The sequence below is a fragment of the Jaculus jaculus genome, chromosome 1, assembly GCF_020740685.1.
Source record: "Jaculus jaculus isolate mJacJac1 chromosome 1, mJacJac1.mat.Y.cur, whole genome shotgun sequence".
Lineage (NCBI taxonomy): Eukaryota > Metazoa > Chordata > Mammalia > Rodentia > Dipodidae > Jaculus > Jaculus jaculus.
The window spans coordinates 302,553,598-302,572,439 of NC_059102.1; the positions used below are offsets into that span (position 1 = coordinate 302,553,598).

General features: G+C 40.1%; 1 protein-coding gene across 6 annotated transcripts in view; it reads right to left on the reverse strand.

The window, feature by feature from the left end:
• Positions 1-9,917: 9,917 nt before the first annotated feature.
• Rabgap1l (RAB GTPase activating protein 1 like) overlaps positions 9,918-18,842 on the reverse strand; it is a 682,536-nt gene continuing 673,611 nt past the window's right edge. For all 6 annotated transcript variants that reach the window (XM_045141715.1, XM_004658772.3, XM_045141714.1 and 3 more), the window contains 2 exons: positions 16,458-16,655; positions 9,918-15,220 (listed from right to left, as the gene is read on the reverse strand). In XM_045141715.1, coding sequence (XP_044997650.1) covers positions 15,068-15,220; positions 16,458-16,655 — 351 coding nt within the window. In that variant the 3' untranslated portion in view covers positions 9,918-15,067. The remainder of the gene's footprint in view (positions 15,221-16,457; positions 16,656-18,842) is intronic.

Below are 18,842 nucleotides of genomic sequence, written 5' to 3' on the forward strand. Positions count from 1 at the left end.
CGGTTGGTGTGTAGTGGGCAAACAGAAGAAATGCAGCGAAATGATTTATCTTAAGGTTCTGGCAGCTCCAGAGTAACGCACTTGGAATTTTTTTTATTATTTCTGGCATCATCATGACGTGAGAAGCAGCGTTGTAGACACGGACAAGCCAAGGCGTCCAGGACGCACTCAATTTACAGTTCGTCAGAGAGCAAGGCTGCTAGAACCATTGCGGTCAAGAATAAGGAAGTTTACAAAAAAATAATAATTATCAACACACAGCACGCGTGGATTCTCACACAAACGTGCACAAAACGACGTGTGGGAAAGAAGCCAGACAGAAGAGTGCATCTTGATTCGTTCCATTTAAATAAAGTGTCAACTCATAATCCTTTGGTCTGTAGAGTGAGAAATGAAAATTGTCTTTCCTGCAGAGGGGAGGACAATGACAGTAAGAAACCACCAGAGGGGGCTTTTGACGTTAAGGTATAGCTTCTTGGTTTGAATACAGAATATAGGAGTATGCACTTCATGGAAAAGGCACTGAGCAGTAAGCTTACATGTGTGTAGTTTCTTTTGTAGTTTAAAACTAAGGTCCAGGAAGGAATTTTTCCAAGAAGGGAGGTGGTGATTGAGCCCACTAAATTCCAAATACACCCAAGCAGCTTAGGAATAAATTGCCAAAGTTTATGAACTAAAAGTTGTACTGGTAATTATATCTTGATACTTAAAAATGTCCAACCAATGTTCAGGAACTAATACTCAGTTGGCATTGGGTGAAAACGTCACCTCGGAATCTTCAGTGTCAGGCCTGGCTTAATCTGAAAATTATGTCTGGAAACCCAACACGTCTCACCTCCTCCCCACTTTGCTTTCAGCACTCTACCTTCTTGGTCTAGACATTTTTCTTAAGAGTGTGTGTGTACACATTTTTACTATTCCTAAAACCTACTGAGCTGTTTTCTCTGCTCCAAGTCTGTACTCTGCTTCCGCTGCCTAGTCGGCTCTTGTTCCAGGTCATCACATAGCTCTTATCTTCACAATTAGGTCTCTTCAAAGTGAAATTAGGGACTCTCTTAGGCCGTATTAGTCAAAGTTCAATCAGAGAAACCAAATCAGTAGAAAAGAATGAAGAGTGAATAAAGAGGTGCACACAGTGGAGGTTGGCTAATCAAGTTCAAAATCTGTAGGACAGGCAGGAATAGAAGATCAAGCATGTACCCTATGAGAACTAGGAAATCAGGGAGGGAACACGCTGTCCTCAGCCCCGCTTGCTTTTAAGACCTTGAACTGGATTACTCAGGCCCTGTCCCTTACTCAAAGTGACAGACTAGGGCTTTAATTATGTGTTAATTGCTCCACTGACCTAGACAGTATAAGCCAACTAAGTTTACATATCAAAATCCATACAAACAACTATCCAGTTTCTCTCTAGTCTCGAAGTGTTTCATACTTTTGTTTTTTGTTTCTGCTTGGTGTGCAATATGTCTGTGGTGTGTGCACATGCATGTGCCCATGCAATGCCATGTGCTTGCCTGTGGAAGGGTGCACTTAACTGTAATGGCAGGAGTGGTTGGAGTGTTCTACTCTTTTACACTGATTTTTTTTTTTAATGTAGGGTCACTTTGTAGCCCAGACTGACCTGGAATTCACTATGTAGTCTCAGGCTAGCCTCAGACTCACAGAGATCATCCTACCTCTGCCTCCCAAGTGCTGCAATTAAAGGCAGGTGCCATCATGCCAAGCAGAGAGCTCTTTCACTCATTCTTATTTTTTCACCTGAGTCTTTTGCTAATCCTAGAGCTTTCGTTCCTCCCTCCTTAAGGGTTAATGACTTTCCCTGAAACCAGAGGGAACTAAAGGGTTAATGACTGACTCTCCCAAAAACTAAGAGGTCTTGGGAACATCAGAGGCATTCAGTCCCAGACAAGCCTGACAACTTCCCTGACTGGTAAAACTTCCTTTAACTCAGAAGGCCTTGAACATTAAACCATCTGGGGTATCCTTCCTAGACAATCTTGCTGAAAAAGGCTTATTCTGAACAAGGATACAAATAGCTACAGTTCCTTGTCTACTTCCCTTGGACCTGCATCTGGTACAGTCTGGTTTTTCTTAGGATCCTCATTATAAGCTTGAACCCCAGCCTAGTTCAGTGCTTCACCCTCCATCCCACGGGAAGTTTGCAGCCCCTCCCCTCACTGTGCTTCAATAAACAGTCTGTCGAGATCAAGTCTGGTATTTTCCTTTGCTTTTCTCTTTGATTTTTCTGACACCTCCCAGTCTCTGTTCACCTACTGTGGTGGTTTGAATGTAGTAATGTCCCTGTGACCTTAAGTATTCTTGATTAATATTAAGCTTCCTACTTAGTTTTCAGCAAGTGTATCAGGAAGTGTGTCATTGGGAGTAGATCTGGAGTCCAGCGGTGAAGTGTGTGTTCAGTCATCTCATGTTGGCTAATGCTTGCTTCTCTCCTCTCCCTCCCCTCTCTCCCCTGTGGATATAGGATAAAGTAATCCAGCTTCTTCTGCCATAATTGTGTTTCCCCTGGATTTTGTAAGCCTAAAATAAACCCTTTCCTCTTATAAACCGCTTCTGGTCAGGTGTTTGTCCCAGAAATACACTTACCAGGGTTACAGACAGGCGTAGCTATACCAACTCTTCATGTGGATCATGGGGATCCAATTGGAACAATCTCTCAGGCCTCCTCCCACCATCATGTTTGCACAGGAAGTGCTCATAACCACTCAGCAGTCTCTCCAATCCCCCTGCCATTCTTTATACTTTTGCCACCTGATATATGTTAGTCTTCTTCCTGTTATTAGCAGTTGTTCTCAGTTTGAGGCAGTTGTAGATATTTTGCTCTCTCCTTCCCCCCACACTTGGCAATATCTGGAGACATGTCCAGTTGTCACTATTGAGGAAATACTACTGGCATTGTAGGTAGAGCCAGAAACACTATTAAATATTATACAATCACAGGGCAACCCTTCCCCCAACCCACAAAAGAATCATTTGGCCGAGTATGCCAGTATGGTTGAGGCTGAAAGGCTATGCTGGAGTTGAAGCTCCAGAGTGAATTATTCTTTTTGTCCCGTTTTTTACTTGATTTGATTCAAATTAGAGACTGGAAGCCAGAAATACTGTTTTGGTGAGCTTTGGTGCTTGCCTGTGAATCCTAAGGACCCAGGTTTGATTCCCCAGAACCTACATAAGCCAGATGCACATGGTGGAGCATGCATCTGGAGTTCATTTGCAGTGGCTAGAGGCCCTGGCATGCTCACTGTCTCTCCATCCCCTACTCTGTAACAGGGTGCTAGGGGTCTAGGAAAGTCTTTGAACCCTAAAGTCTAGGTTCCTTTCTAATTTTAATCAAAGAATTGAATAAAACTGAAGACTGAAAAGGATAATTATTAAATTATATTTGTTGAGGGAAGTACAAGGAAAGGTGCCCACGTGGCTAGAGATCCCACGTGGAGGGCCTGGAAAGAAGCATGAGAAGAAAAGAGCACAGAAAGCTCAAGGAGCTCCTGCCATGTAGAGAGCTGGAGGGGATAAAGAGGCCATGTGGAGAGTAAGGGCTGGGGCCCCTCCGGGCTGGGCCTGGGCCTTGGCTGAGCCCCTCCAACATAGGCCTGTATCAACCCAGCCCAGGGCCAGGCAAAGGAAAAACTTACCTACAGCTGGAAGTTCCCAAGTGATCAGACAGCCTGCCCTCTTCTTGCAAAGGTACGTGCAACCTGTTAGTGGAGGTGGGCTGTCTTCTGGCTCAGGTGAACCAGAGGGACAGCTGGTTGGTTAGGGCTAGGGGCTATCTCAGGAAAAGGCTAGCCCTGGCACCAATTTCTGGGGGCTGAACTTGACCAAACACAATGTTTAAATCCTATGAAAGACTTCCCTCCCAGGAGGGGGTTCTGGCTGTTTGTGGAAAAACAGGTCTGGGGAACTAGGCAAGAGAGATAAGAAATTAGATCATCTTTGATTTCTGGCAAGTACAGACTTTCCTGCTCTTTTTACCTTCAGAGGTCCAGTCACCCTAACTGTACCCCCTCTCAACTCTTTCTCTTTCTCCCTCTCTAAAAATTAATTCAATTAAAAAAATACTTAGCAGTGTTTAAGAAGATAAGTTAAAAACCACAGTTCCCCAAAACATGCATATATGACATAAATTTTATTTCTGATTGCTATTTGCAGATCTTCATCATGCTTGGCTATGCCTTAGACCTTGTCATGTCACAGACCTACCCATTTCTAAAATCTTAAAACATCGAGCTGGCAGTTAAAGGCACTTGCTTGCAAAAACCAGATTCAATACCTCAGCACCCACATAAATCCAAACCCAGAGTGGCACCTGTGTCTAGTGTTTCTTTGCAACAGCAGGAGACCCTGATGTGTGTGCGTGCACACACATAAGCACACATGCACACACACATGCACACACACATGCAAATAAATTACAAAGTAAAATCATAAAACTCCCTAATGACTGTCATATCAAATTCTTAATTTTCTCCTTTTGCATTGGCCTATAGGACTAGAGTTATGATCCCAAGTTTTATCATTTTCTTAGCCACTGAGCCCTTGGTTGTTCTACTGCATCTATCCAGCAAGACACCAGTAGTTTTGCTTTGATTTCTCCCAGACAACATTGGTGATTATCCCCATTCTATTCCACTTCATTTCCTTTCTTTCTTTTTTTTTTTTTTTTTGTTTTTTGTTTTTTGAGGTAGAGTCTCACTCTAGCTCAGGCTGACCTGGAATTCACTGTGGCATTCAGGGAGGCCTCGAACTCATGGCAATCCTCCTACCTCTGCCTCCAAGTGCTGGGATTAAAGGTGTGTGCCACCACGCCCGGCATCCACTTCATTTTCTTTTAGCCATCAATTAAAGTTACTCAATTCTCCCACCCTGAAGAGTCAACAACACAAACTCAGTCTGGCTTTCCTCTTGCTGTCCACAAGTCCCTGTATCTGCCATGGAGAAGTGTGGTGGTTTGATTCAGGTGTCCCCCATCAATTTAGGTGTTCTGAATGTTAAATTCCCAGCTGATAGAGATTTGGGAATTAAGGCCTTCTGAAGGGAGTGTGTTGTTGGGGGTGGGCTTATGGGTGTTATAGACGGTTTCCCCTTGCCAATGTTTGGCACATTCTCCTGCTACTGTTATTCACCCTATGTTGGCCAGGGGTAATGTCCATCCTCCGCTCATGCCATCATTTTCCCTACCATCATGGAGCTTCTCCCTCAAGCCTGTAAGCCAAAATAAACTTCTTTTTTTCCCACAAGCTGCTCTTGGTTGGGTGATTTTTACCAGCCATGTGAACCTGACTGCAACAAGAAGTAAAACTCTACAGTTAGGCAGGGTAACTCATAACTGTTGTCTCAATCCTAGAGGCTGATACTTTCCAAAAAAGAAAGAAAGAAAGAAAGAAAGAAAGAAAGAAAGAAAGAAAGAAAGAAAGAAAGAAAGAAAGAAAGAAGGAAGGAAGGAAGGAAGGAAGGAAGGAAGGAAGGAAGGAAGGAAGGAAGGAAGGAAGAAAGGGGAAGGGAAGGGAAAAGGAGAAAGGGGGAAGGAAAGGGAAAGGAAAGGGAAGGGAGAAAAAGGAGGGGAATGAGGAGATGTCTTAGAGGGTAAAGTCCTCTTTACTCAACCCTGAGTACTAAGTTTGATTCCCAGACCAAAGATAAGAAGCCAGCGTGCGGATTGGTGAGATGGAAGGCAAAAAGGAGAGTTGGATTTAAAAAAAAAAAAAAAAAAAAAAAAACCCACAAGCAAACAAACAAAAGGTTTGGGAAGATAGCTCAGTGGATAAAACATGTGCTGAATTGGGATCCCCAGATCCCATATTACAAAAGGCAGGTCACTGTGGTGGGCTTCTGAAATCCCAGTATGCTGAAAGCTAGGAGGGAGGCAGAGACAGAAGAATTTCCCAAAAGCTTACAAATAGTGAATAACAATGAAACCCTGCCCAAAATTAGGCATAAGTCAAGGACCAACCTGAAAGTTGTCCCCTGACATGCACACACACACACTACACACTAGCACGTACAGGCATGTACATACACATATATCAAATAAATTTAAAAAATTAAAAACAAAACAATATACAAACTCCTTGCCTTGCTGCCATTCTGAGCAATTGAGTACAGGAAAAACAAACAAACCTTGTGTCTTAAAACAAAAACAAAACTCTACAAACAATACACATCAGGATTATTCTGTCTAGCACCCCATATAAATGAAACTATGAGTCTAAGCCTTTCATGTAAAATTAGACTCCTTGAGATGGCTTAGTAGTTAAGGTGCTTGCCTCCAAAACCAAAGGACCCAGGTTTGATTCCCCAGGACCCATGTAAACCATATGCTCAAGGGGGCACATGTGTCTAGAGTTCATTTGCAGTGGCTTGAGGTCCTGGTGTGTCCATTCTCTCTTCCTATTTTTTCTCTCTGTCTAATAAATAATTAAAAATAAATAATAAATAATAATAATAAATAAAAATAAAAATTAGATGCCTTAAGGGTCAATGAAAACAGTACAATTTTTACAGTGCTGACATTTGAAAACATGATGATTATGTAAGGATTGCTATTTTCCCATTACAAAGAAACTCAAGACTCTTAAATTGGAATAATGTAGCTTTCATTTAAAAACTTGTAGGTTGCTTATGGTGAGCCATTTCTAAAGCTTGGACTTTCTTTAAACTTCCTCTTTCAAAGACTATTTCTTTGATAGTAATCAACTATTTTTTTAAATTTATTTTTGAGAGAGAGAGAGACGCAGAGAGAGAAAGAGACAGAGAGGGAGAGAGACAAAGAATGGGTGCACCAGGGCCTGCAGCCACTGTGAATGAACTCCAGAAGCGTGCGCCCCTTGTACTGTGCGCTTTGCATTGCTTTGAGTCTGGCTACATGGAACCTGGAAATTCGAATATGAGTTCTTAGGTTTCGCAGGCAAGCACCTTAACCGCTAAGCCATCTCTCCAGCCCTCAATTATTTTTTTAAAAGTGTAATTTCACAAATGGTAAAACAAAAACAGATAAAAATCAAGACTTTTTTCTTGCAAATATAAGCAAGTGACATGTTTTATTTATGAATTAGTTGATAAGGAAACCAGTAAGAGGTTAAAGCTGCCACAAAGTTATCTGAGCAGCTGGATTTTTAGTTTGTTTGTTTTTCAAGGTAGGGTCTCACTCTAGCCCAGGCTGACCTGGAACTCACTATGTAGTCCCAGGGTGGCCTCAAACTCATGGCCTTCCTCCTATCTCTGCCTCCCGAGTACTGGGATTGAAGGTGTGTGCCACTACGCCTGGCCTCAGCTGGATTTTTATAAGCAGTTTAGCAATGGAGTGTTAATATAAGGCGATGAGGTTAGATGTATACTAGTTACTGTTTTACAGGTTAATAAATATAACCTTTAGAGTTATCTGTTCTGGTAAAAGAATATAAGGATTTACATTCTATTGGATAAAAATTTACACACTAACATAGAGATTAAATATAAGAACATTAGTCAAGAATGAGCAGTGAGCTAACAACATATACTCCCCCAGTCCTTGGTCTGACCTTGAAAGAACATATATATCACTTGCCTTTCTGCATAGTTTCCAAGTTTTAAATAATTGCCTTTTAACGTGGAATTCCATTTCCTTATTTATTTATCCCACTTTAAGTAGATCCAGGCTGGCCTAAAACTTACTCTATAGCCCAGTCTGATGGCCTCAAGCATGTCTTAGTAAGGTGTGAGCCACCACACTGTATTTTTTTTTTTTTTTTTTTTTTGAGATAGGATCTCACTCTAGCCCAGGCTGACATAGAATTTACTTTGTAATCCCAGGCTGGATTTGAACTCTCACAGCCATCTTCCTACCTCAGCCACCTGAGTGCTAGGATTAAAGTCATGTGGTCACCATGCCTGGCTGGGTTTTTTGTTGTTGTTGTTTTGAGGTAGGGTTTCACACTAGTCCAGGCTGACCTAGAACTACGTAGTCTGAGGGTGGCCTCGAACTCACGAATATCCTCCTACCTCTGCCTCCCCAGTGCCGGGGTTAAAGACGTGCACCACCACACCCGGCTTCTGGCTGTTTTGGCTTTGTTTTTTTGAGGTAGGGTCTTGCTGTAGCCCAGGCTAACCTGGAATTCACTATGTAGTCTCGGGGTGGCCACAAACTCATGGTGATCCTCCTACCTCTGCTTCCTGAGCACTGGGATTACAGGCTTGCATCACCATGCCATGCTGTTTTGTTTCTTTTTTTTATATAAAATTTTTTGTTTATTTTTATTTAGTTATTTATTTGAGAGCAATAGACAGAGAGAGAAAGAGGGAGAGAGAGAGAATGGGCGCCCCAGGGCCTCAAGCCACTGCAAACGAACTCCAGATGCGTGCACCCCCTTGTGCATCTGGCTAACATGGGTTCTGAGGAATCAAGCCTCGATCCAGGGTCCTTAGGCTTCACAGGCAAGTGCTTAACCACTAAGCCATCTCTCCAGCCCCTGTTTTGTTTCTTGAGGCAAGGTCTAGTATAGCTCAAACTGGCATTGAAGTGGCTATATATGAAGGATGACCTTGAACTTCTGTTTGTACTACCTCTTCCTTCCAGGTGCAGGTACCACAGGTGTGAATCAACTTGCTGAGCTTTCCCCATATTGTACATGTCATGCTCACTCATGATGTGCCAAACTCAATGGGTGTTTTCTAACTTTTGACTTCTTTTTTTCTCTTACTACTGCTGAGGAATCTAGCCCTTAATCTCATACATGACATTCTAGATAAGTGTTCCTATTAGTCAGCTATACCCCAGCATGCTTTATGTTTTATGTAAAATTTCTCTTTTAAAATACTCTGAGGGCTGGGGATGTAGTTCAGTTGGTAGGGTGCTTGTGTAGCATGCGAAAAGGCCTAGGTTCAATCCCTAGCACTGAATAAAAGAGACATGGTGGTGCACTCAGGAGGTGAAGACAAGATCAGAAGTGTAAGTCATCCTCAGTTACATAGGAAGTCCAAGACCAGCCTAGGCTATATGAGACCCTGTCTCAAAAATCAACCCCCCCAAAATGCTAAAATGTCCATGAACCAAATAATAGGTGTCTGTGGTCTGGACTTGACCCCAAAATTGTAATTTTACAATTTCTGATTAATATGTATTTTCAGTATATTCTGAATTCTAAGAGGTGCTAACCCATCTCTTGGCTTTCACTAAGGTTCCATGAGCTCCCACACCAAAAGACAGATACAGAGTAGATTAGTAATAGCCTTTTGACCCAGGATTAACCAAATCATATATTTTTTTTTGCAAGAATTTGGAATTAGGACAAGATGGCTACTCCAAGTCTGCTGTTCATTTGAAGAAGGACATGTACAGGTGGTAGTTGTATGGATTGCTTTTGGAGAGAAGGATGAAGCAGAGAATCATCTAGAAAGCCAAGCAGGTGAGAAACTGTGGAAACAGTTGCTTGGTCTCTTGTGACATTCCAGGCTCTTGAAGTACCATGATACAGATACCCCTATTTATTTTTAATTAATTTGTCTTTAAATTGATTTAACTCACTTGAAATAGTTTCTTTTACTCGTAATCAAGGACCTCAGTTGAAAGTACAATATGTCTGTTGGTAGTGTGCTGTGCAGGACATCAGTTTGTAGAACCTGTCCTAGGGCATACTCCTGTGCATGTTTACTTTCTTGGTACTCTCACAACAGATAAAAACACTAGGAAAAGATAAAATAAAAAGAAATAAATGCCAGGCCTGGAGTCACCTATTAAGTAGTTCCAGTACTTGGGAGGCAGAGGTAGGTGTATCAGCCAGAGTTGCAGAGTTCCAGGTCAGCCTGGGCTAGAGTGAGACCCTGCTTACAAACAACAAACCCACTGGGGTCAAATGACTCAGATTAAGGTCAACTTGAAAAAAATCAGTGTGCTGGAGAAATGGCTCAGTCAGAGACATATATGGACTTCAGAACAAATGTTTATTACTATTTAATGGGCCCAAAGGGCCAACACAAAGCATTAAAAACATCACTGGCTCACAAAAGCAATCACCTTGTTACCTTCTAGGTTGCATTTTTTATTTCACAAGGTTTCATTCACACAAGAGAACAAGTTACCAATCCAATTCAAGTTCATGGTGAATATAAAAGTAAACATTTGTTGGGACAATGTACAATAAATTGCACTTTCTTAACAGGCATTACATTTACATTAAGAGTGTACTATACATAATACATTGCATATGGAAACATCTAATTGGTCAGAGTTTATAGAGGAAGAGGGTGATGACTAATGTTTCTTTTGCAGCCAATTAGCACTCTTCAGATTACTCAACTTCTTTATGCTATAACCTGTCTTCATTGTAGATGCTGGGGGAAAATCATGTTTCATAAAAATAGAAAAAGGTAGCATAAAATTTCTACTACCTCCTCAACTAAGGGAAAGGGGGGAGTTGGAGAGAAAGGAAGTGGGTTAACTGAGAACAGTTTTCCAAACTTTGACCTAAGAATTCATGCATTTTATGCAAAACAATGAAAAATACAGAAACTGATGCAGAAGTCTGTTGGGACATCTTGAGTTCCAGGACATCTCCAGTTTTCTTATTGTGCTTTCATGTCACTAGTCTTTTGATACATTTATATTTTCACAACTCAGTTTTCTTGAGCTTATACCACCTACAATATAGTTATATAAAGTTGTAATTTAGTGAAAAAGGTCTTACATATTAACCAAATGCCACTGGAAGAGGAAAATATTTTAAAATATTTAGTTTATTTTCAAGGATTTATTTTTTTCTCAAATGTTTTAGAATACAACTAGGGCTATACCAGAGACAGTAGCAGAGAAGATAGGATTTATTTTGATGGAGATGATTTTATAGCTGATAGCAAGTTTACTTGAAGGTAAGCTTGAGATATAGTTTTTGAGAGGAAACTGCAAAGATACACCAGTCACTAAAATCCCACAAACATCTACTTTTCTCTTTACAATTCAAAGGTCACCATCACCTATTGAGGTTTAGTTCTTATTGGAATCTTCACTTTTGTAAATTTTGAAAGTTAGTTAATGAATTTGGTAGGGTTAAAGTGCTTTGCATATATTACATAAATGCCACCATGAGAAAGGAATAATGTTTTCAGACAATTCTATTTCAATGTGACCATCAACAAAAGTGACTTGACAGAGTTTTATATCACAGAGCTGATGGCTGGGCTTCTAGTTTTGCTCACCATGTCTTGAAATCTTAATGTGTTATTTGGTTGCATGTTATGTGGTATACAAAAGAAACAGGAATACTCAATAAAATTTCACTAATCTCTCTCTGTGTCATACATACACACACACACACACACACACACACACACACACAGAGCACATAAATATTCAAAAATCTAGGTGTTCAAATTATACAACAGAATTTGTTCATTCTTTATTTACTTAGTATTGAGGAAGAGAATCAGCCATTGTTTTTTAAATAAGTTACAATCATTGTGCTAAGGAATTATAAGTGTTTTTTTTTAATAAAAAATGGTATTTTTAAAATGTTCTTTTTGTCCCTTTAAGGAGTCCTAAAAAGCTGGTAACCACCTTTGTGTCTGATGCTCAGAGCTGGTGAGATCATTAGCAGACTTGATTTCAGCTAGAGCACTGGAAAGGTTGGTTTTGACATTAGCTACACATTTGATTCTTTTGTTTGATGTTTTTGAGACAGGGTCTCACTATGTAATCCTGGTTGGCCTAGAACTCACTATGTAGCCCAAGCTAGCCTTGAAGTCATAGCAATCCCTCTGCTTCAACCTCCTGAATGCTGGGATTGTTGGTGTACAAAACCATACCCAGCATTGGTTCTTGGACTCCTGACAAGGTCTAAATTTATCTGCAGTGCCCTTGCCTATGTATTGTCTAGGTTTTCTAACTTCAGCTAAAAAATGAAACCACTGTTATTAACTGGAAAATATTTGAAATAGAATAGGAATTAGAGAAAAAATAAATATTAATACACAGAACTGTATTAACTTTTTAAAAATGAAAGACAATGAAAATTATTAAACTATTAACATCAGCACAAAAGTTTCTCTTTCACTTTTCCAGGTCATTTTAATAAAGCCAATGAAGAAATCACCAATTTAATAGCTGGAAGAGGGAAAGAGAGATATTTGTTGTATGAAAAGACAGGTTGCAGACCTATATAGCATTTTATTACCCTTTCTGATAGGCACTCATGTACAGAATCTTAGTGAACTGAAAATTTCTTTGCATTAAATTGTTTGTACTAAATATAACTAAGTCATGTCATGACTTGGGGAAAGCTAGCAAAAATATGCATCCAAAATCCAACTTGTTTTCTGACAGCTTAAAGAATGTGTTCAATAAGAGACTTGCATAACAAAAGCTAATGAGTTATTAGGGTTTTTCTGTGTATTTTACAGACTTAATACAAAGAGAAATGATCACTTTCAGATGTTGCAACTACTGGATTTTTGGAGGAATATTTTTTACATTGTAAATGTTAGGAGATGAAAACCACTAGAATACTGAAGATTTCCTGGATATTTTGCTGGATGATCTTCTTCTAAAAGGAATTCTAATGGAGTTTTATCTGTGGTGGCACATGCCATAATCTCAGCACTTGGGAGGATAAGGCAGGAGAGTTTCAAGTTCAAGGTCAGTCTAGGTTACATGGTGAGATCCTGTCTCAAGAAAAAAATAACTTGCAATTTTTGACTATATCTCAAAGTAAGTGAAATTAAAATGCATAGTTGCTTCATGTTGCCATGTATGAGTTTTCAACCAACAATAATGGAAACTTGATTTGGAGCACTGCTGTTGTAACATACTGTATGAACAAGCACAGCCCCTATCATGTTTTGCATTCTCTTTCCAATCTTTACTATTGCTACAAATGAAAGACAATGCAGTGAGTGGTATATATGTAATCTCTAAGTAGGTGGAAAAGAAAAAACTATTTTTGTCTTTCATAGTAGTTAAAAGAAAATTCAAAAGATAGGTTCATCTAACTTCTAAAGGTGATTTTGTTTAGAAAGGAAAAGGAAAGAAGCTATGAACCTGAACTAGTTTTACAGATAAGACTTGACCTAGAGCCATTCTGTTTTTCTTTCATTACCATTTGAGGAAAATCATGCAACTTAGGCATTCTGTGGAATGTATTTATTTTCAGAAGTCAAAGAGAGCTCTGAATGGTACTATGAAGTTCACAACAACAACAAAAATGCATCTTTAGTTTAGCTGGCCATTTGAAAAGGTAACTTGTACAGGGTTTCTTGAATCAAAGCATAAAATGACAATAAAGCTAAGAGACTATATACTAAATGACTTATAGAAACAAAATGTAATTTTCCAGTCACTATATTCATAGAAAAAAATAGCTTAACTAAAAACCATGTGGGAAAAGTTAAAGTCACCAAAGGTATGTGGAATGCTGGGTCATTGCCCGTTTGGATTAAAAGAAATGGACCTTCTGATGAGAACTATCACCAAAACAGATTTCTATATGGAAAATATATTGGCAAATGTAGCAGAGACCAAGTAGGCATCAGTTTCTTGGGGTTGTAGATGAAGGGAATTACACTTTTGGAATTTAAAGATCATTGTAGAGGAAAGGATCTACCATGAGCAAATCTGAAGTGCATCCTCTTGGGGTTGACAAGCATCCTTTGATACATGCTTGTCAGACTGCATTATTTACAACTGCAGCATATGGCACAGAGAAGACCCACCCTGACAATACAGACTTGAAGATTCTTGAAAAACTGTATGTTTAAAATGAAGCCAAGATGAATATAAATCAGTGTCACTCTACATAGCTGACAGTAGTTTGGTTGCTGTAAAAGGACCAGATGCTTTCATAATATCTTAGAAAATGGGAGACTCAGCTTTGTTCTTACAAGAGCTATTTATATAGACATGTCAAATGTAACTGAAAACCTATTTGCACCAATTTTTAAATAACACCTTTCCATGAGTTAAGTATTTCTACAAAGATTTTATAGCCAATCCAAAATGCCAGGAATACACTTGTATCTCTTTATCCATACCTCATTTTTAGTGTGTAGAAGTCAGGAAAAATTGCCCAACATTCAGCTATGGTGACATGAAGCTGACTTCAATTTCCATTGCAACAGCATATCCTTTAGTGAAGTTATAAGACATTAGTGTTTCCCTTAACAAGTCTGTCAACATTAATGAGCTCATCACTGTTTTATTACATTCTAAGCACAATGGCTGGCCAGGCCTGGGCCTTTCTAATCTCTCTGGAGAAGTTTCCCTAAGTCTTCAACCCATAGTATCTACCTTTGTGTTTACATTTGCCACAAGTCACAAGCATGCCCATGTAGCCATATGAGGAACATTTAAGTTCCAGGTAGAGTTCTTGAAAGGAACTGCTAGAATATCATAGCCAAATGATTTTATTGCACATTTGTCAAAAGCTTAGTTCCATTTACCTAGTGTACATTCTCAGCAGCCTGTCTGTCCCACAGTTCCTAGTACTTCATGTCCAGATTGCCCAACAAAACATAATTATCTTTGGGAACTTTCAACCTGGTCTGTTCTTTCCTTGGGACAGGAGAATCACTACTCTGCAAATGACTTTTAAGATGAAAGTCGATGGTGATCATGACCAGCCTCACAGTGTGCTTTATCTGAAAAAGTCCTGAAAAGTTAAAGAGGCTAGGTTCCTTTTTTTTTTTTTTTCTGTGACAGAGGTCTTATCACTTCAACCTTAGATACTAGATGCTTCCATTTTTTAGGTAAGATAAAAATTATCATGAATAATTAATTCTATATAAAAAGCATTTAGTTTAAGATTAATTATTTCCAACTAAACATCAGGCATATAAAATAACATGTAATACTATGATAGATCTGAAGATGGCCTTCCATGAAGAAGTGGAAAATAGGTATTCGACATAAATCAGGTCAATTTAAGTAACATCCCTTTGAAAAGTGCCGTTCATGAAAGATGGAGCGCTACTGAAAGACTCTGACTGGCTTCTGGCCTCTTGGCTTTCCTTCCAAGGACTACATGAAGAATTCTCTCAGGTTTCCATTGCTTTGAGCTTTGTGCTCATGTGCTTGGTGAGGTTGCAACTATGTGCTCTCCTTGGGTGGCTGAGTGGCCTGTGGTGGCTGTAGTGGCTGGTTGCCTGTGGCTGTTTTGATAGAGTTCAGGGTTTTGCTAAACCAAGAGTTTTTTGCAGCTTGTATTTCATTCATAAGGGCTCCTCTCTGATGTTCAAGTTCCTAATCAAAGAAGGAAAACCATATGAGTTACAGAAATGCCAAAGGAAATTAGAAATTAGGGCTGGGGAGATGGCTGAGCAGTTAAGGTGCTTGGCTGAAAAGCCTAATGACCTGTGACTGATTCCCTAATACTTACGTAGTCAGATGCACAAAGTGGTGCATAATCTGGAGTTCATTTGAAGTGGCACTGTGCCCTGGCATCCCCATTCTCTCTATTTGCATATATACATGCTTTTTAGAATCACCAGATCGCTGTAGTTAGTGTCCTGCTCTTAAAACCCAGGAAGATTAAGTTTGCTTCTTAATGGAAGAAGCAAGTTTAAGGCTAAAAGAATTACCATTAAAAATCAGAATCTGAGCCAGGTGTGGTGGCATATGCCTTTAATTCCAGCACTTAGCAGACAGAGGTAGGAGGATCACCATGAGTATAAGGCCATCCTGAGACTACACAGTGAATTCCAGATCAGCCTGGGCTAGAACAAGACCCTACCTCAAAAAACAAAAAAAATTAAAAAAAATCAGAATCTGGCTTTCTTGTAACAGTGAAATGAATTGTATTTTATATTCCCCTCATCCCCATGACCTCATGCCATTTAGGTCTAAATTTAGGTTTATGTTGCAACCAGAGAATACATGTTTAAAATTACATAAAAGTATGAGCATAAATGAGTTCCAATGTAAACATGCCCCTAGTGAATATCCAGGGTCCAGAGAATGCACACTGCTGAGGATCCTTAATGCTGCATGGGTTGGACATGAAGTAGGGACTACTGGTGAAGAGGCAATGGCCAAGAGTCCACCAGAAGCCAGGCCCATTTTCCTAATTATGACACTCTGCAGTCTGGGTAGAATGGGGAAAGGTATTTGGAGAAATCAGCTAAAGTCAAGAACCTCCAAAGAAAAGAATGGCTGTTAGCCAATAGTGGAGGGAAGGACAACTGAGGGGTTCGGCCTTCTAATTTGCAGGATCTACTGAACATGATCAATGTGAAAAGACATGAGTCACACATCTTAGGGAAAACTACAAAGCACGCTGAGTTCTCACAAGTGGTAAAGTTTGTGTTTAGAAGGACATGATGTAAAACGTGATGATGCAGGACAGTTAGGAATACAACATGTAAGTGACACATACAGTAATATCTTGTGACTCTGACCCCAGACAGGATATCATAAAGCCCAGCTTCTTAAACTGTGGGGTCATGATGCAGCTGATGTCATCTTTTATCAAGTTACCCACCTGGATTTTACACTTGGCCTCCACCAACTGCAGTTTGGTTTGTGCCAGTTCCAGCTCCATCTCCCTCAGCTGCTTCTTAAGGGAGTCTTTCTCGTCGTCTGCCTCAATTCCCTGGTCCTCGCTGCTTATGGCTGTTGGTTTCAAAGCACCTTCCTTACTGAAAATGTCACTGCAGTGTTTGCATGCCATCATTTTACCCTGAAATATATAAAAGGTATCCAACATCAAACTATTTTATAGGCTCAATCACTTACTGAAATAATATATGATTTTTAAAGATGGCTCAATCCTATCAGTCCTTTTTAAAATATTTTTTGTTTTATTTATTTATTTGAGAGCAACAGACAGAGAGAAAGAGGGAGAGAGAGAAAGAGGGAGGGAGGGAGGGAGGGAGAGAGAGAGAGAGAGAGAGAGAGAGAGAGAGAGAGAGAGAGGGAGAGAATGGGTGCACCAGGGCCTCCAGCCATTGCAAATGAACTCCAGACACATGCACCTGGCTAACGTGGGTCCTGGGGAATCGAGCCTCGAACTGGGGTCCTTAGGCTTCACAGGCAAGCGCTTAACCGCTAAGCCACCACTCTAGCCCCAGTCCTCTTTCTTAAGGTACTGTTTTTCTTGTACTGAAACCAAATGGTTACAGGCAGCACAAATCCAGCTATCCCAGGACCAGTGTACTTTTTTATTAAGGATCTGTAAAAAGAACCTAGGAGTGTATATCCTGTCTATGAAATTTGATCTAGAAATTTTGGGCTTTCATTACTATTAACAGGTGCCGAGTCTCACACAGTCTACTCTACTTGTATTTCATTTAATCCTAGAGAAACTACACAAACAGGTACCCTCCTCCTCCTCCTCCTCTTCACCTTTCCCCTCTCCCTCCTTTTTCCGGTTTTTCAAGGTAGGGTCTCACTCTAGCCCAGGTTCACCTTGAACTCACTCAGTAGTTTCAGGGTTGCCTTGAACTCACAGTGATCCTCCTATCTCTGCCTCCGGAGGGCTAGGATTAAAGGCGTTAAAGGCATGCGCCACCACACCCAGTTTACTATTCTTTTGTTAATGAAAAAACTCAAGACTTTAAGTAGCTTGTGGTAACTTATATTTAGTAGACTGAGGAGGTCATGATGGCTAACCTAAATCTACTCTTGAAACAAAGAACATCTTTTTCAGTCAGCTTAAAGGAAAAACAATCATATGTATATAATAACGAAGTAACATCACTACATGCCCATTTTGTGGATCAAACCAACAGTGAAGATAAAGACAACTAGAGCAATTCTTTTCAAGACAACAGTGCTATTGTTTCACTCAGATTTCAAGAATAAATTAGAAACCAAACATGTTACTACTTTTATCTAGATGTCCTACTGTTACAATGAGCTCAATGTGTCCATACCCAACAACTGCATTCATCCTCACATACACATAAAGCAACTCTTCACCACACTTCCGTGGGATTCACCCAGTTTGGCTTGAAGATTGGCATCACGGATTCATTAACTGCTCCTCATCCCATGTCCAGTTCATCATTAAGCTCTCCCTCTCTCGTGTCCAAGCTCTTCCTTTCTAGATTTCAGCTTTTCTATCCCCACCAGCTTTTCTCTTGTCCTGTCCATAATCTACTCTATATTTTTGTCTGCTTAATATCCATTAGACACATTGAAAAAAAAATACACTTTTCAGTCTGTTACTTAGAAACCTAGGCGAAGGAGCTGAGGAGGTGGCTCGGTAGATAAAGCACTTGCCGGGCAAGTATGAAGACCTGAGTTCAGATCCCCAGTAGCCACATAAAGCTGGATGCTGTAGAACTAGCAGGTAATCCTAGCATGCCAAAGGTAAGAAGGGAGGCAGAGACTAGAGAATTGCCCAGGAGCCTATAGGCCAGCTAGCCTGGTGAATACACTAGTGAACAACAAAACAAGAGACATGAGGACTAACAACCAAAGTTGCCCTCTGCCTTCCACCCACATTAGATGGGAGGTGCGTGCCTCCACTCATACTCAGGAACATGTACATAAACATATAGTCACTCCAAAAAGGTTAAAATGACTTTGAAATTTTGTTAAATTGAATGTTAAATTGCCTATAACACTTTTGTTTACTAAAGAAACCTGGGGCTAGAGAGATGGCTTAGCAGTTAAGGCTCTTGCCTTCGAAGCTTAAGAACTCATGCTTTAATCTCCGGGTCCCACATAAGCCAGATACACAGTGATGCAAGTGTGCAATGTCATACATGCACACAAGGGGATGCATGCATCTGGAGTTTATTTGCAGTGGCTAAGGGCCCTGCTGTGCCCATTCTCTATCTGCTTCTTTCTTCTTCTCAAATAAATAAAAATAAATTAAAAGAAAGAAACCTGCATATGTTCAAATAGGAGGACATCATGT